Source organism: Camarhynchus parvulus, chromosome 3, assembly GCF_901933205.1.
Source record: "Camarhynchus parvulus chromosome 3, STF_HiC, whole genome shotgun sequence".
In the NCBI taxonomy this organism is placed as follows: domain Eukaryota; kingdom Metazoa; phylum Chordata; class Aves; order Passeriformes; family Thraupidae; genus Camarhynchus; species Camarhynchus parvulus.
The window spans coordinates 58,805,012-58,825,806 of NC_044573.1; the positions used below are offsets into that span (position 1 = coordinate 58,805,012).

The window sequence follows — 20,795 nt, forward strand, 5'->3', positions numbered from 1 at the left end:
ATACTGCAGTGGAAAACCGACCTTTTATTGGTTGGTTTATGTGTCCTGTCTGCCTTTCCTCAACATATTTGCTTAGCAAAATGACATCCCTAATGTATCCATTTTCCACTGTTTCCACTATGATGGTCCAGCTGTTTTCCCTCAAGAGTAATGTCCTGGTACATGCTTATTTGTACATTTATTTTTTCTATAAAAACATGTTCTGTAGCTCTTGAGTGCTGTGTAACAGGTTTACTGTCTGAATGCCTTGGGGTAATTTGCTCAGAGCACAGGCAGGATAACAGATCTTCCAGCCAGCCTCAACAGGTTTGAACTTCCCTATTTGCTGTGAGTTTGGAAGATGTGGTCAGTGCTCAGCTAAACCTGGGCCTGCTAAGTGTTCATATACCAATAAAGCTATTGCCAGCATTGACAGAATATTCGTGCTTGTACCTGCATAAATTTGAGCTAATAGCAAGGACAACAAACTGGAAAATTTACAATTACTTTTACCTTTGCCCTTACAAATTTGGCATCCATCTCTAAGATGGCCATGATGGCCTGCATGGGTCATTCCTTTCCTCAGTGGAGGAAATGTCTTTAACTAGGCCAGTCTCACATATTTTTTGGTCAGGCTACAGCAACTGCCCTGACTGCTGGATAGCTGCATCTGAAGTGTCTTTAATTATGATGTGTTGTTCTGCTGATGATCTTTTTAGAGAGCTCCTTCCTTTGCCTCCCCTATAATGTATACATCAGTATTGTTCATCTGTCTGATGTGTTTTATCAGAAACACACTTATGCTTGTGTTAAAAAAAAAGGAAAGAAAATTGTAAAAGGAAAAGAGAAAAAGAGCAGCTAGCCTGAAAAATTGTCACCTAGTCAATTACTTCAAATGATGTTGCTCCATTTACACAAGAGGGCAAATATTACATTTATATAACATACATATACACACACATGTAGCTATACTCCTACAATGAAAACTCAGCAGGACTGTGCTTTTTAATGTATAGCTTAAGAGTTTCTTAGTTTCTAAGCAAAACCTTATTCTTGATATCATCACATATACTGGAAATAATTCTGATTATCTTTTTTTCAGTTAGCTCATAAGGACCTGAAAAGCTGACTTAAAAAAACATGTTAAGTCTTTGACAGAGGTCAGTAGTAGGAGAGAAGTACTGCCTGTCTATTTTGTTCAGAAGTACAGATGTCAGATGCTGTTTGATTGTACCTTTGGTATAACATACCAGAAAAACAATTTCATTTTTATGATTTCTGATAACTTCAATTGTTATTGCATCTTCATGAAGCCTGTCTTATCTATGAGGTTTGGTTTGTTCAGGGCTTGGGGGAGATGCTGTAAATTTAGGTTTTTAATTCATGTGGATGCAAGAATATCTGCCACTTTTTTTATTTCAAGTCAGCATTTCATGTTTCCTGCATCCTTATTGCAGCAGGATACTTAAGGATACTAAACTAAAAGACCTAGAAGGCTCATAATAATAGCTATTGTCTGTTCTTGTTGCCTCAGTGTTTTGAAAGTCAAGACAACAGGACTCAAGGTTTTGGAGCACCTCAGGTCATCAGAGCTGAATTTATTGACATGGTGCTGTAAGTCTTCCACAGAAGTTTACAGGAAAAAAGAAATAAATTGCTATGTCTTTTCCACACCAGAAACGAGCAAGTCGTAAAAATAACTTGCAAAAGACACTAATTGCATTGCCTTATTAAGGTCTAGCAAAGTCATAACAGCAGCACAACAAAAATTCCAAAAACCCATAAAATTCTTTGGATACAGTATAACACATATCTTACAGGGGTGAATACTGATAAACCCTGTTTCTTTTAAATGGCCAGATTTAACTGGCAATTTTGTCAGTCTGATTCCCTAAGGAGCATTTTTATTTCCCCTTTCTGCAACACACAGCTGCTGCTCTTGCATAAGGCGAAAGCGCAAAGCCTTCCCTTGTGTGATGTAGCTCCTCAGATTGTCAAAAAGCCTGGACTTCTTCTAGAAGAGGGTTGTGTCTGCATCTCGCAAACTGTTTTGGAAGCAGAATTATTTTGTCTGTAACTTTGTGGTCATACTGAACATGATGGTTTCTACACAATGGGTACTGCAGGGGAAGCTGAAGTGGGAGCTGCTCTGGGAAATGGGCAGCTTTGGCACATCTCACAGCTCCCACATTTTAGCCTTGCTGAAGCTGTAGGTAACTTATTTTTCAGTCTAAAGGATACCTGCCCTTATGTTTAGTGGGAAGTAAAAAATAGAAGACATCATCAAGCACTAGATAGACTGCAAATCTCAGGCGGGAATAACTGGGAAACCTTGTATTTGTGCTCAAAGGTTGGAAATTACAATGAAGCACTAAAAGAGAACAGTATGAAGATCTTTCAGACACAGATATCAGAACTGTGAATAGAAAAATAGAGCCCTTTCTTATCTGACTATTGAGAGGCAGAAAAGTTTTTTTGTTATTTCATCTTCTCTCATAATTTCTTCCTTTTGATGGAAATAGCCTTTGCAACCTTAAATGTTGTCATAAAATTGAAAGCATATTATACATGTGTTAGGGAAATGGAACTTTTTTTACAGCTGAAGACTTTTCCTTTCTTTTGCATCTGCAAGTTCCTTGTTTTCTCCTCTGTTTCTTCCTTGGATTTGTTGACATGGATTTTCTTCCAGATTACAAGCCTTCAGACCAGAGTCTCTTGCTGATGTCTGATGTAGACATGTGAAAGGTTAGACCTTCATTTGTGAATAATGGGAATCTATTGAGACTTCACCTATATGCTGAGGTTTATGTGGATATACCAAAAAGGGGAACAACCCATTGGTGTCAGCAAATTTCTTCTTAACTGCCACGTCCTCTGACTAAATGGGATCTGAGCTAATACAAGATGTAGCAATAGGTGCCTGACTCGCAGACTTTAGCAGACAACAAGAAAAACTTGTGCCACACAGCACATTTATGTGTGTGCTCAGTTGGCCTTTAAAACACATTTTCCCCCAGATGATCTAAATAGATCCTTCTTAACAGTATGCTCGGGAACTTAAAAACAACAAGGTCTTATCGTGATTTTGTATTTGATCTTGTTTCTAGGTATCTCTGGCACTTTACACAGCTATCTTGATTGAGTTGTCTGTATTGATACCAAGATTATTTTTACTGACTTGTTGCAGCTAATGCTGTGTGGTGTTGCATGGTGCTGAACTTGGAGAGATGATGCTGTTTACTCCCCACTCTTCTCTCCAGTGTAATCTAAAACCATCACTGAATGGTCTGGGTGACACTGCAAATGTGTATCTCTTTGTCTTTTTGGCAGTAAAACTAGGTATTCCCTGGGATTAGGGATGCCAGGGGTTATATAATTCAAATAGATGGGTCTTTGAGGGCTCTTTGTGAGGTTTTTTGGTGTTTGTTTTTTTTGTTTGGTTGGCTGGTTTGCTGTGAGGTATTTTTCCATCTGAAGGAGACAAATGGCTCCTCCCAAAATAATGCTGTTTTATGGCCTCATGTCTCAGTAAACACACTGTGCATGAGCAGAGTAAGGTTACAATGGAGACAAAGAAGGAAATAGCTGTGTGAGACAGGACTGTGACCGAGCACATTAAAGTGGCAATCTACAAAAGCTGAGTGGTAAAAGCTCTGTGAATAGTTGTCTCCTTGCTGAGGAGATTCTTCTTAGGATGCAGTTCCTTACTGCAGCTAAGCATGGAGAGACCAACTTGCTTCATCTCAATTGGTATTTGTTTCACCGCATGAGAAGTCGTTTTAGGGGCTTAAACTGTGAGAAAATGAAATGAAAAGAATAATTAAGAACTTTGTCACTGTAGCGCCTTGGAACTTGCTGCAGGATTCCTAGTACCAGTGAGAAAGGAGTGCAAGTGAGTCAAACATGTGACAGCAGAGAAAGAGGGACACTGAAATTTTGCCTTAGCTAGCCATTGGATTGATTTAGCTGTAGAATCGTAAGTCTCAAGAATTGAGAGACAGGAAAAGATGTAACTTGAGATTTTGAGATTTTTGAGATTTTTTTCTTGCGGTTTCAAGATTTTGATTTAATTTCTACCTCAGGTTAGCTAGAAGAGGTATGAGCAGAAACAGGCTACATGTATTTGTATCTAAATCTCAAAACTGTACGTGCACTGGGATTTATGTGTAGAGTCAAAACCTTCCTTGATTGTAGACAACAGCATTACAGCTGAACTGAACTGTTCTTTTAGTTAAACAAGTTTGCATGTGAGTGTTTCTAAGGATAAATTTTATGTGGAGTTGTCTCTTTTCAAACAAGCTTGTATTTCATTGTGAAATATTACAGCGCATGTTTAACATGACTTCCCAACAGCCATAAGTCCAGCTAAAACTAGTAAAATATTTAATCTCACGCACTGTGGAGACCAGAGGAATTTTTGATCTTGTTTAGAGAGCAAGGAATTATTTTGTGTTAGGTAAGGTAAATGAAGATAAGTGAAACTTGGGAGTATTTTTGTTGCCATGGCAAGTGTGAATGGATTGGTGGATGGGAGAGTTGCCATGATTCCCTGATTAGCCATCCCAACTGAAAGAAAATTTTATTTTCTCAGGTGACTGAATGTAGTCCAGTGTCTCCAAATGGAACCTGCTATAAACCCCTCCACTTTTTGAAATGGCTTTGTGGCTTCAGTGGTATTACCAACAAAAGGAATTTCAGTGCTGTTTATGAAAAGTACTGTAAATTTTAAACTTGTGTCCACTTTTGAGCTATATTAAATGGTAGCATGTTGAAAACATTATGTAGTAACTTGCACCCCATGCCCTACATCACTTCCATCAGGAGGGTTGGTGAAGGTACAGGATGCAAACTTTAAGGTTGCAGCGCTCTCACTTATGCTACATTGAACATCTGCGCTTTGTTTGCATAGGAGGGATTTCCAAGTGATTTCAGAATCTAAGTTGGGTTTTATTTTCCTATTTGTATATTAATTTATCACCAAAAAAGGACATGAATGTGTCTATGTTGTCACTTCCTGCACAACTTTGTCTTCTTTTGAGATTGCAAAGTACAAGCAGAACTTCACTGCACTTTGCATCTACTGGTAACCATCTGTGTCTCATGAAATCTGGTGAGCTTGAAAAGACAGCAGCCCTGACCATTTTGTAACTGTTTTGCAGGGGGGAATGGTAGTGCTGAGTACTTCTGCTGTTCAAGGAGATATTGAGACTATAACTGGCTGTGGGGACCCACTTTTCCCTGTGTTCTTTCAGAATTAGGGTTTGGGCAGCCAGTGGTGATAACCTGCCTCAAGTTCACACCAGCTGGGGTGTGACTTCTGTAAATATTGGTCATGGTGTTCTTGTGACAGGAGCTGCTGGGCTGTGTCTGCTTGGTTTCCATGAGCTGATGATAGCTGCCTTCATCCCTTCCTTGCCTTCCCCTTCATCCCTTCCTTGCCTTCCCCTGTGGGAGGACAGTCTTAAATAATGTCATATACAGTATTTTATTCAATTTAGCTGTTTGTCTTACTAGAGAGGAAACACATTATAAATGAAGACAGAAAAAGATGTTTTGCAACAGCAGCTAGCCCCCACTGACTTCTGCTTTTTTGCTTTCAGTTAAAAGGCACCTCCCACTGTCTGCTGATTATAACATTCCACATTTGACATCTAATTTTTCACTCTGTATGTATTGATCACTGCTTTTGTAGGTATTCTTTATGCAGAAACAAAGACAGCAGGCCATTGAATTTCTATAGCAATAACTTTCCTTTGTGTTGTGTTTTTCCGTGTATTTATCCTTCCCTCCTGTCTGCATTTCCATAGAAGAAAGATGTGATTGTGATGATACAATCTTTTCTTTTACAGAAAAAACCTGAAATCATTTTTTGCGAGACACAAGATGTTGCAGTGGACAAGTTCTTATGTTTTGCCAGACTTCCCTTACGATGTCAAGTGCATATTAGCGGAAAAAAAATGCCCTGATCACAGTATGAGAATAAGAATTATTGAATTTTTACAAGCAGACATGACAAAATACCTGGAAGGATCACTGTAAGTCAACACCATTACATTCATCTGGGGGCATTACCTGTTGTCTGCAGACATAAATTTTCAAATGGATGTAAAGCTATTCTCTAATATATTTGCTTAAATAAAAGAGGCAAAGGGCCTGACACCTGTTGAAACCAATAGAAAGATTTCATGTAAGCCTTTAAACTGTGCCCTTTGTTATTTGGAGGGCAACTGATTGCCTGAGAAATAGTCAGAAATAATTTAATCTAGATCAGCATAGACTCCAGTGTTTAATACTATGTAGAAAACCAAGTATTTATTTTCTATCTCCATCTTGTTTGCACAGGTATCCAAACAGTCAGCAATATAACATTGTTGTCAATGCTCTGCTCCAGGCATACCCATTCCTTGATGAAGACGGGAATGGCTTTGTAAGTATTGTGTTTTTTTCCCACATAATCAATCACAAGAAAATAATCTAGTTCAGAGGAAATCAATTTCAATTTCTTATATGCTGGCTCTATTCAGAGTACACACACTTGGCTGTGTTTGGCAAATCACATTCTTATTTCATTATGTCAATTAAAGATTAATGCAGGTATAGCTGTACCTCAAAGCTACCATGAGATCATGCAGACCTGTCTTTAGATGAAATCCCTGGTTGCTTTTTGGGTATATTTTCATTCTGGGCTTATATCTGCCCAGGGATAAAATCAAATCTGATTTTTTTTCTATTTTTAAAAACAAAGAAGCCAGCTCTTTAGAAAATTGTCTGTGTGAGGACTAACAGTGACCGATGCTCTTGCAATCTATTATGATGGTTTGTGTGTTAGATATGAAACTACAACATGCAGTAATACTAGTGGTTTAAGGAATCTAGGTCTAATAAAAAAAATTAAAAACAAATTTTGGAATATCATTGGGGGAAATAGCAGAAAACAGTGGAAGGAGATGCTTTAAATTTGAGCTACATTTTTTTCACTTCTGATTCAGAATATCTGTCTGTGGTCTTGGAGGACAGTGGTCACCTTCTCACTTCACATCACTGCTTTGCCATGTGATACTTTTATACCATCTTGTAAAAGCTTGTGAGCCTCAGAGGGAACTCACATATATCTCACATGCCATTACTGTAGAAAGCAAAATAATTTTGAGAATAAAAAAAAGTTGAGTCTTAAGGGTATCTATTCTAATTCTCCCGTGAGCTCAGGCATCGTTGAACAGAAGGGACCAAAGAAAACAAACATATCTCAAAGAGAGAAGAGGGAGCAAAAGGACCAGAGAGAAACAGCCTGTCCTCATTTTTAATTGAGATACTTCTCTGGATACCCCAGTGGTGGTCCTTGGGCAGGGTCCTGAGTAATGCTGTGGCTTCATCTGGCTCCCTCTGTGATGAGGAGCTGGAATGATATCCCGTTTGTTCCAAAGAGAATTTTACAACCTTAACTTTTAAAAACTGTTTTTAAACAGAGATTCTTAAGCTAGGTTTTCAAAGGGCTGAGTGAAGCTACTTATAACTCTGTTCTTTGGGAAATAGCCATTACTTGCCACATGGATGGCAGAGCTGGTGCTGGCAGAAGTTATGTGAGAGATTTCAGAGTGATTGGTCTTTATCTTTTGATCTTTCCCCGCCTTCTTACTAGAAAGCATTCTGGCAACAGCTGCAGTAAGTGAACAAGGGAGCTGGAATTAGCAGTTTGCAATATTGCTAATCTGCCACTTTCTGATCCAGCTCCTGTCCACTGCCTGTGTTGAGAGAGGAAAAACTGCTCAAAAGTTGTATGCCAGCATTCTTAAGTTCAGAGGAGGGTGTGAGAATGAATTAATTTTTTTTTTGGGCCTACTATTAGGCACTCTGTTCTTCCTTCTTGACCATAAGCACTATAAATACATTTTTTTCTTGATCTGACAGTTGTGTGTTACAACAGTAACAGCTTAAAACAAACCCTACAATATAAGCATAACTACTTATCACAAGACTTGCAGTAAAATTGAATTCATATACCTTTAAGAAGCAAATGAACAGCAAAAAAAATTAAGTTTTTTTTTCCTTGAAAGGCTCTTCAGCAATTAAAAAAAAGCTAAAATTTTATAGACTTTTCTTTTCAAACTCCTCCAGCTATTAAGGGACTATAATTGTTGCTTTCTGTTCCTGATAATAGTATTAAAATGTAAGAGGTAAAATATTGATTACTGAGAGGTTTTGAATACCTTTATCTACAGTAATTAAACAGCTGTAGTTATTATTACAGTTTTTAAAATAGTACATTGAAAACATTTAAGAAATTGACTATCAATAAAATTCAGAGGAAAAGGGGACTGATAGGTAAATGTAGAAAGGAAAACTAGCATGAGAGTAGTATTTCAAGCAAAAATGCTAGTTACATTCTGTGTTAAATAGCATTTGGATATAAACTTCTGGGGAGGTGGTCCATATAATGGGTTTTGGTGTCAACATTGGGAAGGGAGAAATAACCACCTCCTTTTTGTGTCTTGTAAGGCTGGAGAATGGGAGACACCAAACATGGCAATTCATCTGGGCTGGCCTCTGAGAATAATGGTTTCCAATAGTGGTAGTGCAATAAAGTCATTGGGGACTATTTAGAATACCAACAAGTCTGTTTTCAATTATTGGACTTATTTTTCCTACAACTTCGAAAAGAAATTATAACTTGTTGCATGCATTTAGGAACCAAAAGGGCTAATTGCAGTTTGGAGTACCAAGTTTTGTGTTCCCTCTGGTGTGCTGGAGCTCACTTCTGTTGTTGAGTATTATCCTTTCTGCCATGTAAAACATACCACTGTATTGTTAATGAAATTAATTTACTGCTTGCTAGTTATTGCTGTGCCATGTCTCAGTTCCTAGATTTATTTTAACTCTAAAGTTGTGCTTAAGAGGAAAGCAGTTTCTCAGCCCTTGGGGGGGGTGGAGGAGGGCTCTGCAGAAGGCTGCAGTAGTTCTTAAAGAGATGCCCTGAGAAGGTCTGCCAGTGGTGGGTGTGATTTTAACTTTAACTTGCAAGTCTTGCAGTTTAAAGCCCTTCACCAGAAATGGATGTGTGATGGCAGCTGGAAGGGTGCAGCAGAAACTGTTCTGGGTTCCTCCCTGGCCACTGTGCATGCCTGTGTGGCTGGGCAGGGGCAGGCAGCTGGGCTTCCTGGATGAGGAAAGGGAAAACTCATCCCATGAGGGATCTTGGGATTCCAGAATTAATGTTTTCTTCTGGCCAAGCGCAAAAAATCAGAACGTAAAGAACTTGATGTTATTGATGTACATGGATGGAGAAGCTTTGAACTGTAAATGTCAGCACTTTTATTGCAACATTTTTGCAGAAATGAAGTGAAATTAACAAGTGGAAAAAGAAAAGATTTCTGGCAAACATAGAGGAAAACATAAGAGCACCTAAATTACCAGAATTTTCATGACAGGAAAGAAAAATTACTTGCAAAACTTTAAACTTTTTTTTTGGGGGTTTGTTTGTGGGGACTTTTTCCAAAATACTGGAGTTTTTTTCCAAAAATCTTATTTACACTTCCAAATTATTTTAAGCAAATAATTTAAACCATACGTGTGTTATGTAGAACTATAGTCTAATATTTTCAATCTCATACTCTTGCAATGAGAGGTCATTAAAAGTTTGTGGTTTCAAGATTTATTAGTAGATTATTCACAATTCTGTTTTCTTAGTTAAAAAGTTTCTCATTTAATTTTGCATTATGAAAAATAATATGCTTCTGTGCCATCAGTCCTTTTTCAAAGAGTATCCAATTCAATATAGTCAGGACAATGACTATGACCCTAAATAAATTCATTTACAAATAAAGTACTGAATAAGCCACTTATGTACTATGAATTTTAAAAGAATGTTATTTATGAGGTTAGTCTAGAAGCAGGGATTTATTATCTGAAACTGTAAATAATGATTTAGAAAAAAATTTCTACTAATAGTAAAACTCATTTAAGAAGTGGGGTATCTAGAATGAAATTAATTCCAAGATTAACTTTTGGTAAGACTGCTTTAAACTGACTATGTAAGGAAATTTTCGGATGGTAGTTCCTTCTACTTACAGAACAATGCTATCCTAAACTAACATATGACATTTAAAAAAATAAAAGTCTTCATTTAATCATGAAATAGTTTGATTTGTGATGTGTATTGTAACCAGTACAACATTTGTAAGTTACAGACAAATAGCTTATATAGAAAAAGTGAAGGTCATAAACACAGCAGTCAAAAGCAAATTGGCATGACAGTTTCTTGACAACTTGCAAGATGTTCTATCTACCTGTGCTTGTCCATTTTGCAAGGCTTAAACCCAGCAATTTGGAAAGAATCATTTCCCTTATTCAATTTCATTTCAGCCAACCTTTTGAAAATCATATGGTTCCAAGAAAACATGACATGAGGAAGGGAGAGGCAGGGCTCCCTGCTCCACACCACTTGCCCTTTTGGCTGGGCTTTGCAATAAGCAGCTCCCCTGAGCTTGTGGCTGCGGAGTGATGCCTGTGAAACCCAGGGTGCCACTGTTGGCATGCCCCATTTATGTAACTGCTGCACACAAAGTGATTATTTGCTAGTAAATTACTGATTTTAATCTGTGTGTAATCCTTTCCCTCCTATGTCAGAGAGGCACAGGCTAATCCTCCTACTCCTTTACCAGGAAGGTAAACCTTCCTGGGATGGTGTTTGGGGGAAACTGGGGAGAGCAGGAAAACTATAAGAAAATAAAATTCTTGGTTCAAAAATGGTAACAAAAACATCCTTTTTAGAGCATGCCTTACCCACAAGGGAAACCACATAAATGTATGTGCCTGCAGTCTCATTCTGGAAATAGGTATGTGAGAGGGGACTTGCCTAAGTTTATGACAATCTTATTATCGGAATAGATTTAATTAAAATTCTTAATTTATTGGGGGGACTGGAGAATGAAACAGCTGAAAGTTTTGAACTTCGTGGGATATTTAAAGCCTTGAATAGGTGTCAGCATATTCTTTCATGTGAAAGAATAAGCAAAAATATCTTCTAGCCAAATAAAGATTTTCAAAAGAAAGAAGCTGTGTGAAGCTTAACTACAGGGATGCTTAAATTGTCAGCTGCTAATATATTCTGGGATGATCATGTTTTAAAATATTGTAACATCTGTTAAACACTTCAAAGAAGCATTAAACTAAGGTTTTTGTTTGCTTTTCTTAGGAACCTTAAAATAGCAAGCTAGGCATAAATTTTGCTAAGCATATAATGATGAGGTATTTGCATCAAAATGCGTAAGGCCAGATCTATAAATGTATTTAGGGACCTTAATGGTTCAGGTGAACAACAAGTGGGATTTTCAAGGCATGTAGTCACCTTACTGCTTCTGAAAATGGTGCTGAGGTGTAATACTCATCTTGAGGCAGTGACTATGCCTTGTGAGAGGTCTGGGTGAGCAGTTGTATTCTATTTTTAGTCATTATCTTTAGGTTAGTGCTGATGTGACTTCTGTTCTGGCAGAACCCTAAGCCTGAAGTTTGCATACTAGAAATGCAGATGGGCCTGCTTTCTTTCCAGTTCTTGGATGTTGAACTGTGACTGGCTGTGAAAAGATACTTTGGTAAGGGCACCTAGGTGGGTGGCAGTGAGTGTCCCCCTAGGAAGGGCACTGCTGCCCTGGTAGGCCCAGGGCTGCTCAAGAAGAGCTGAAGTAGAGACCACAGGGGTTGTAGTCTCATAGCTCTTCCACTCTAATTTTTCACCATTAATGGAGGTCTTGCCTTTAGGATAGAGGGCCTGTAAGTCAGCAAGAGCCTGGGGAGTGGGAACAGTAAGCTTGGCAGGAGAAATGCAAGGTCACATTGCCTTCACCACCATCTCTTGAGAAACCATCTTGTCTATATCCTGTGAGTGAGAAGGGCAGCCATGCCTGACTCACTGCAATATTGTACTACCTAGTCTACTTCTACTGAGTTCTGGTTTATGTCAAGTTGACCTTTCATATCATGTGACCTTCGGTAATAAATGACACCATTTTGGTAAGAAATTTAGGGTAATCATTCTTCTGTTTATATTGTGTTCAGCATGTCAGTGGGTACAGGCTTGAGTATAGTATTAAGTGAGTGTAATATTGGAGTCAGTTTTAGAAAACGAAGTAACATATTTTAATTCCTTCACATCTTTTAATTTACAGTCACTTTCTGACTGATTTTTTTCCATCTGACTCTCAAACACTCCCCAGTAACTGGAATATGCAAGTGATTTTGAGGAATGACAAAACTGTTCAAAACTGCAGGTTGTGCCTGCAGATGTGTTGAACAGCCTTTGCTTAGAAATTGCTTCCTGGAGTGTCAATGTCATGGCTAGCTCCTGCCATGGGACATCCAGCTTTGGGCCACATGCAAATGGCCATTGGTCCTTAAGGATGCATGAGGAAGTTGCTGTCCCTACAACTTTCAGCAGTGACTTTTCAATAACTGAATAAAGAAATACAAGAGGGTAAGAGGGTGACAGAAGCACTGGGGCCCTTGTAAGCTCTGCCTCTGACTGCCAAGGAATGATGAATGGCTGCATTAAACAGGACCTGCATCTTCTTGCAATGCAGAAATGCCTTTAAGTTGCGCTTAACATACCTTGAGGTGTCTTACAAGTGCTAGAACCTATTTAAAGCATTCTCTTAATTCAGCAATTTAGAGTTCAGTTTAAAAGTACCCTTGATCCAGTATAACAGTAGGCTCCCAGCAAAAGGCAGTGCCACACTGTCTTTCCCACTCCCTTCTGTTAGACACAATAATCATGAAACTGTGCAACCAGTCAGATACTGCCAGAGGCATAGGAAAAATAATGCACTAAACCAAAAAAAAACAAAAAACAAAACAAATCACCAAACATCACCACCCCCCCCCAACCCCCACAGCAATTTCTGTTGTATCTGTGAGCTGATCTGCTTCACTATGTAGTTTCACAACCCAATGTCATGAATGGAGCATAAAGTAGGAGCTGAGGAAGGGACAACAGTGCAGTTTCGCTGGTAGCCTGGGATAGATGTAACCCTTAGATTCAATTACTGTTGTCCTCAGCAAGCCACAGTAGTGCCATTAGTCCAGCTGTTGGTTGCTGTAGAGCCATCTATCACAGGTGCTTGTGTTCCCTACCATCCTGAAGCCAACGGTGGTGCTGCCCTATGAGCCTTTCTCTGCTTAATGGCAAACACTTTTCTGTAGAGTTAGTTAAAAAAAGTGACCTGCTTTAGGCTGGGGCAAATTCTTGACAGATACTTGTAATGACAGCTATTTTTCCCCCCATGTAGTTGCTGTGGAAACGGGCCCTTAAAGATCGTTTCAAATACGTGCGGAGACCCATTGAAGATGATGAGCAAGTCCTGAGGAACAAATGCAAATTTGGCCACAGGAGGGGACAGAGCAGAAAATCTTTTGCTGAAAATACTTTTGAGGCTATCCAGGGGAAGGTAGAGGTAAGATTTTTGGTGCTTGACTGAGTTCAGTCTTTTAGCTCCTCTGTTGACAACAAGGCCGCCAGCCAGTAAAGTGGAGAACTGATCTCATCCCATTTAAACACATTTTGTATAGAGCTTGTCACATAGCCAGACTCTTGGCTTTTTAAGTATCAATAACAGAGCTAAACCTGATACTGGACACCTTGCACATTTGTTGTCATTTAGAGTTGTAGGTTGGACAGAAAATACTGTCTGTTTTTTTAAATGCAGTATTTCTATTCTGCTTTTGATTGTATACCTCCAATTAGAGTAAAAAACAATAGAGAATTATGTCTACTAGCTGAAGCCTCAGTACAAATGAGAATGCAAAGAGGTATTTGAGCTGGTAGCAAAAATCCTACTGTCAGATTTGTTATTTAAAATCTGTTTGCGTAGACGTGTGATATACATGGGCATGTTTACAAATCTATGCATGCAGTTGTTGTGTATTCCTTTAGTTGGAGAATTCATAGAGTTATCACTGTTCTGTAAGTGTCTGAAGCATACTGATTAATTTATACACTTTCATAAATTCATTAAGGTTCCAGGTTTGCCAATACTGCACACACCTCTTTGTGCTGTAATTAAAACATGGTAAAATTTAAACAATTGTCCAAATGTGATAAAGAAAATATGTAAGTAGATATTTATCTTTAGCTTATCCATGTTCATCCTGCTATTTACTGGACCCTGTATTTAGGGAACAAGAGTGGTTTGTTGGATGCATTTCTGCATATATTGCCCTTGTGTTTGAAGGTGGCTTTAGTTTCCTATGCAAAATGCAAATACATGTTTGCATTGGTTTTCAGAAATTTCAGTAATTTCTGTTTGTTACCTTTGGGTTGATATGTTCAGGAATAAACACACCCCTTCTTGCCTGCTTTAGTTGTAGGGTTTGCAGCATCTGTGAAGTAAGAAACCTGTGACTTCAGTGCAAAACAATAAACAGTCTCACACCCAGTAAAAGAAGAAATTACAAGCTCCTGGTTTTGTGTGCACATCAAGAGTTAACCATCCTTTATCTGCTAAAGCTTGGAAAGGGCACATGTGGATCTTTTCTGTCTTGTGAGCTCAGTGTGAAGGGCTTTGGAGTGATCCTGTAGGGGCTGCTTGCTAAACTTAATTTATCTGTAGAGAAGGTGTAACTGCTCTGTGCTGTGCTTCTGCAGACCAGGAATTGCCACTCTTTAACTGCATTGACCGCGGCCAGCACTGGTCACCCTTGTTTGCTTTAGAAATTAAAGACAAATATTGCATCTCCTCTAAAGGCCTAGGCCTTTTTTGCTAGCCTGAATGTTGTAAGCAAATTAAGGGTTAAACTTAAAGGTGGTGAGAGGATGCTGAATATCTCTAAACAACTTTCCTTTCTCTCTCTCTCTCTCTCTCATTTTCCCTGTATCCTGAACATATATTTATAAATAAAATACAAATATAAATGCAAGAATCAACACTTGTGGACCCTATTAAGGATTAAGAATGTATTCCATAATTTGAGGGAATCAAAAGTTAGTTTTAAATGTTAGTTTTAAATTCTACATTGAAAGCAGCAATGTCTGACTCTGAGATCCTAAATTATGTCTCTACGCATCTGCAAAATGGAACAAAATGTTTCATATTATTTTTAACAAAAGCAGTGGGGATTTTCATTCTGTACATTTAGGAACACACATAAAGGCACTTTCCTGCAAATCCTTTGCACTGACTACTCTATGAAAAATAGAAACTGTTTGTGTCTTAGTCTCAAAAAATGAATATTTTATCTAGAAGCCAATACCACAGGCAAACCCAAATTATATTCAAATTACTGTTTGCCAGATCCCCTTGTCTTCATCCCTTTTCCAAGACTGGAAGAATGAATCAGCCTTGTGTGAACTAGAAGCCAACACATCAAAATTAATTGAGGTAAAATGGGGGGAAATTAATTCGAGGTTAAGGAGACCTTTGGAGAATAGTCAGTGAAGGATTCTTAGTGCCCTTGGGCCACCACAGTCTCCTTTAGATAGGCGGAGTAGGACATTTAGGGCATTACAGGTCAAAGCCGACTGGCAGAGCTATGCAGATGAGGGAGCACAGCTGTTCCCAGCAGATGACCTACTTACCAGTCACACGGCTGACTTCTGTATCGAGCTTTAGTTTCTGAGCAGCCATAAGCTGTCACCCTGTCGTGTGTGCTTTGTGTCAGTATGGTCTTGGATTGTTAATGGCAGGAAACTGATAAAAAGATTGTTTACTGATCGCAAATGTCTCACTGTTATACCTGGCATTTATTTTATGTGAGAAGAGTAATAAAGTTATTACTACTAATAAAACCCTTTACCAATCTTTTTACTTCTTCATATGAAAATCCATCTGCTTGCCAGGATGATCTTCCTGTGATGTTTTGAGCCAGATGATGTCTGCCCCTTGGACTGCCCAAGCCCCTTTACCTTCCACGCAGGCATTCTTCCTTCAAAAGCAACTCGAGCATACTCGGCAAGCTATGCTCCCATGGAGGGCATTGCTGCCAGGTGCAGCATCTGTCTTTCTCCTCCAGTTTCTTCAAAGCATCTGCTGATGTATTCCTCATTACAGAGCATTATATTCAAACAAGATTGAAGAGTAGCTACTCTTTTTTTCTAGTGAGTAGCATCACGTGAAAGGTCTTGAGCAAGTGCAGGGCAGCAGGATTACAGTAAGTAAGCACATAAACCCATGCTAGAGGTGTCTGTCACTAAAAGAGATTTATTTAAATGATGCTGCCTATAAATATCCATCAGGTTGCACCACCAGGGAAAGAAGCTTGGACTGTGCCTGGCAGACATTAATTTGAGTCTCTGTGTCTGAGGGATATTCAGAGTTTTATCAGGAAAGCCTCCATAAACAACAAATTTTATGGCTATGGTGTGAGAATCCTTCTCAGTCATTTTCCACAGTCAGGAAAATATCTTGGAGCTGCAGTAATCCAGGGGAGAGTGTTTTGTAATGATAATGACCTTCATCTGCTGCAAATGGAAGGTACTTTCCATGACAAGGGTGATCACACTGTTAAAATACATAAGAAAAGCAAACCAGTCTCCCCTCTGTGGCAAGGGTGGGATTACTGCTAAACCAGCCATTCAGTGGCTTGTTCTGACTGGTCTCATTATTTTTTTCGCATCCAGCCCCCTTCCTTTGCCCTAAGGGCTTGTTAGATTTATGGTCCTTCAGGCTGTGAGGGAAACCACCTCCTGCCAGTTGTAATAGGAAGGGCCCTAGACGTGAGGGAGCCAGAAGAAACATAAAGATAGGACCTTCCTGGTCCCTGGCCAAAGGATTGCCAGAAGGCAAAAGGTGATGGAGAAGGAAATGGGGTTAGAGCTGATGATTGCCTTGCATACCTTGAGAGCTTATGGCTCAAACACTATTTTAGTCTGCCCAGGGGCAGTGACCAAAGAGCAAATTTTCCCTTTCAGATCTTTAAGTTTGAAAATCTTGCCAGTCTAAAGCAGTGCTGTTCATGGAATGCGTGACTTCACTGTCAACTTAGTTAGCTGAATACAGAAATGAAAAAGCCCCCAGATAGCCTGCATGGCTTAACCTGCCAATTCAGAGGTGTGTGTTTCCCATAGGTCCAGTATCATATTCTGTTCTCAGAGGCTTCTGGGATACTCTTATGATATCTCAAATGCCACTAAATAGCTGTATCTATGCAGCTGGATTAAGCTCCTTCAATCTATCCCAGACATTAAATAAGAAAATATCTCAGCAAAGGGAGTACCCAAGGGTATCTTAAGCTTCCTGAAATGTAAGGGAATATAACAGCCTAGAAGACTGCTAGTAGTTCTTGATATTAAACAAAAATGGAGTGTACAGTCCCTCTTCTAAAGCCTCTGATTTCTTACATCTTATGACAGCCTGTTTGTGAGATCATCAGGGTTTCTCTGAAGCTGTCACACAAATAAATTTGGAGTTAGGTGTGAAAAGGAAAAATAGGCTCTGACAGGATGTCAGCTAAGATAGCAGTAGATGTTTGCGGATAAATGGGAGTATTTGCCACACCCAGCAGAGCCGGGAATAACAAAATGAAAACAATTTATAAAGGGGGCACCGTCACACCATCTTCTTTCTGTGTCAATGAGATAGAGACAAGAAGTGCTTTGATGAGAACTTTGACTGGGAGAAGCAGAAGGATTCTGCAGAAACTTTAACTCACAAAGTTGGACATCTATTGATATTCCTGTACAGGGAAGATAAGCGGGAATTTTGAAACTGGTGAATGTGCACATTCTGTGCCAAGAGGACTAAATGAAGAGCAGAGAAGCCCCCTGGCCAAGGAGGTGCACCATTTGTCCTTGCTTTGGTGGTATCACGCAGTACAAGAATGGTGAAATTTACCCTGTTGTTTTTATCTGGAAACTGCCTTTTCTGATGAAAGAAGGAATCAGGGCTGAGTGAAGTCTACCCTGAGATGGAGTCTCTTTTATCTCAGATTAGGTAAATTAGGCAAGGTAGACATTTCCTAGGGATAGGCTTTTCTTTGAGGTGATAACTAACATCATGTTTGTCAATGATCTTATGCCACTGCAGGAGTCAGAAACTTGAAACAAGATTTCAAGGGCTCTAAAAAGAATAGGATTTGGAAAATGATGACTGGAGAAAAAGGGAGGAATGAGAAAAATAAGGCAACAGCAAGGGAAAAAGAGAGCTAAGTGTCTGTAAAATTCTCAGAGGATGAACAGCTTGTGTACGAGATGCTAAAATTCTCTTGGCTCAATCTTATGGCACTATTGGCAGGCAGAGCATTAGGTGCCATGTCTGCTGAGAATGCCATGCCCAAATGAAACAGGGGTGATAGCACCTTTCCCTCTAAGATTAATGGTCTCCAAATAAGGCATTTGAATGTTTGCACAGCTAGAATGTGAGCAGGCATATATAAATGATCCTTCAATGGCTGTACGGAACTGTTGTAATGTGATTTTTCCACTAAAACTTTGATGTGCATACATCAAACTTTGAGCATGTAGTGTTGCTTAGTTAATATTTTGAAATGCTTTTAAGTCAAAGCAAAAGCTTTAAACACAAATCCCCGGGATACATCTTGCACTTCACCTTCTTATTTGTGTCAGGCAGTGTCTTCATTGTTATGTGAGTTAAATTGTCAAGCACAGGTTGTTCCTTGGTAGAGGAAAACAGATTTCTCTCATTTTGCTTATGCAGCTGACAAAATCAGAAAGCAGTTGTTGTGGTCAGAAATAGGCTGACTTACATGACTTTGGAAGTTTTTGGTTAGCACTGGCACGTAAATCTAGTTCTGAAGTTGCCTGCCTGGCTCAAAAAGGCAATTATGTGTAATTAAAGCAAAGCCTGCCTTAGTTAAGCATCTCATTGGAGTACAAGTCAATGTGGATCCTGCTGATGGTTACACACTCATTTTGCTTGAAAGCAGCCTGTCCATGCTGTTTCACCTGTCTTTGTGTGCAGTGTTTGGATGTGAGAGGTGGGGCATGGTTTTGATGTCTTCTCAATTCTCTCCCACCATCCAGGATGAGAAGATGGGCCTTGAGCAGTGCCCAGTTTACAGCTGCCTTTTTAGATTCATACTTGTTCCAGATCAGTCTCCAGTGTTTGGGGTTTTTTTGAACATACCTTCACTTTCTCTCATTGCCTGTTTTGATCACTCCTCCTGATATAAAACGGCCCTATGTTCATCATAGTAAATGTCATTCCAATAACCCTGATTGTCACCACAGAAAAAAGGGCTGTCCCTTACAACAGTGGTAGCAAAAAACTGGTCTATACACTGTGCTTTTATGATGCCTTGTGACTGTATGAGGTCCAAAATAGCAAGACCCACTTTTCAGTATTCAACTATCAAGACACAGAGATTATGTTTGCTTAAGTAACAGTGAAAGCTGCTTCTCACCCTGAAGAAATTATAAAAGCCAATTAATGGAAAAGATAAGAGTCCTAACTACCATCAGGCTTTCTTGTGTAAGTGCCTTGAGTGTTGATGCTAACTAATGCAGGTAGACCCAGCAATCAAGAAGTGTTGGCAACATCAATGCTCTTAATAATAACATGACTTGGAATATGCATTGGCATCTAGCAAGGAAAATTTGAAATGTGTTTTTCAAAGGAAATATTATTAGCAGCTGCTGGAAGCTGTCAAGAGCAATAATAATGAAAGATGGAGGCTGTACCAACCCATCAGCATCCCAGTCCTAATGTATGGTTTTAAAGAACTTCCCATTCAGTGCTGATCCCACTGAACCTGTCTGCACAGCACTGCTGTTCCAGGAGATGGTTCTCATTACCATCAGATGTTTTCTACATTGCTTTCCAGCAAGCAGATTAATCTCCATCCAAAGGAGTTGCCTCAAAGAAATATTTCCAGAGCATCCCAGGTGAGGAACCTGGATCACTGGTTGGCAGTGAGCAGACTGACAGCATGTAGTAATGTTCTCACATATACCTCTTTAACTCCATTGCTCCTATTTGAATTCACTCTCTGAAACTGAGGAGCCTGTAGGTCCTGTTGGCATTCATCAAACAAGAGATCTCTATCTTTGTCCTTAGCAACAATGAGGCCACATTTACCAGTCAGGAATTGGTCTAAACCCATGTAAAGAGCAAAGAGTTGTCTGCTGTCCAGGGCAAAGGCGCTTTCATCACTCTTTGATTAGGCAGTCATGTTTGGTGTTACCATTCATGTCCTTTACAATTTATGATGCTGGCTTTCAACAGTAACTGAGAGCTTAGACCTTGGAGATCACATCATGCAGAAGAATTGCTCCCTCCCGCCTCACAAACAGCAGTTTTACTGCCTTGGCTCTGACACTGCTTCATGAAGGTGCCCTGCTAGCTGGGGCTTTTTTCAAGAAGATGCTAATACAATCTTGCATCTTGGGAAGTATCAAGATCCATCAAAAGGACATTTAGGAATGAGGCCTTTATTTAGAAACCTGCCTCCAATCAAATGACTATCCTCTTGCTTCAGGAGATGGGAGGAATTAGGAATTTGGAGTCTAGTAGTTTTTTGTTGGTCTGTTTTCTTGCTTTAATGTGAGCATCTTAAAACAGTCTGCTTGTATATGGTTCCAAGTAGAACTGTGAATAGCAGGTGGGGAGTCAGTCAAAAGTCATCTGGAGTGTAGGCAAAGAGCCTTACAACCTGTGTGCCTCCCAGACTTGGCGTCTTCAGTCACAGATACCTGAGATGACAAGAAGTCAAAGAGTGTTTGTGGGCATGGGCACTAAGGGATGGGCTCCCTACTGCTGTCACCTTTGAGTGTGAATCCAACAGAATGAGTAAGAGCCTTGGCAGGACCATCCTGCAGGCTAGGGCTGGGTTACTCTGACAGGTACTAGGTATCCTCTGCTTACCTCATTAACTTC

At 39.5% G+C, this 20,795-nt stretch overlaps 1 protein-coding gene across 1 annotated transcript in view; it reads left to right on the forward strand.

Moving 5' to 3' along the window:
- SAMD3 (sterile alpha motif domain containing 3) overlaps positions 1-20,795 on the forward strand; it is a 35,213-nt gene that overhangs the window by 6,613 nt on the left and 7,805 nt on the right. Inside the window, exons 4-6 of the mRNA XM_030945944.1 lie at positions 5,829-6,014; positions 6,322-6,406; positions 13,257-13,421. Of these exons, the coding sequence (XP_030801804.1) occupies positions 5,829-6,014; positions 6,322-6,406; positions 13,257-13,421 (436 nt within the window). The remainder of the gene's footprint in view (positions 1-5,828; positions 6,015-6,321; positions 6,407-13,256; positions 13,422-20,795) is intronic.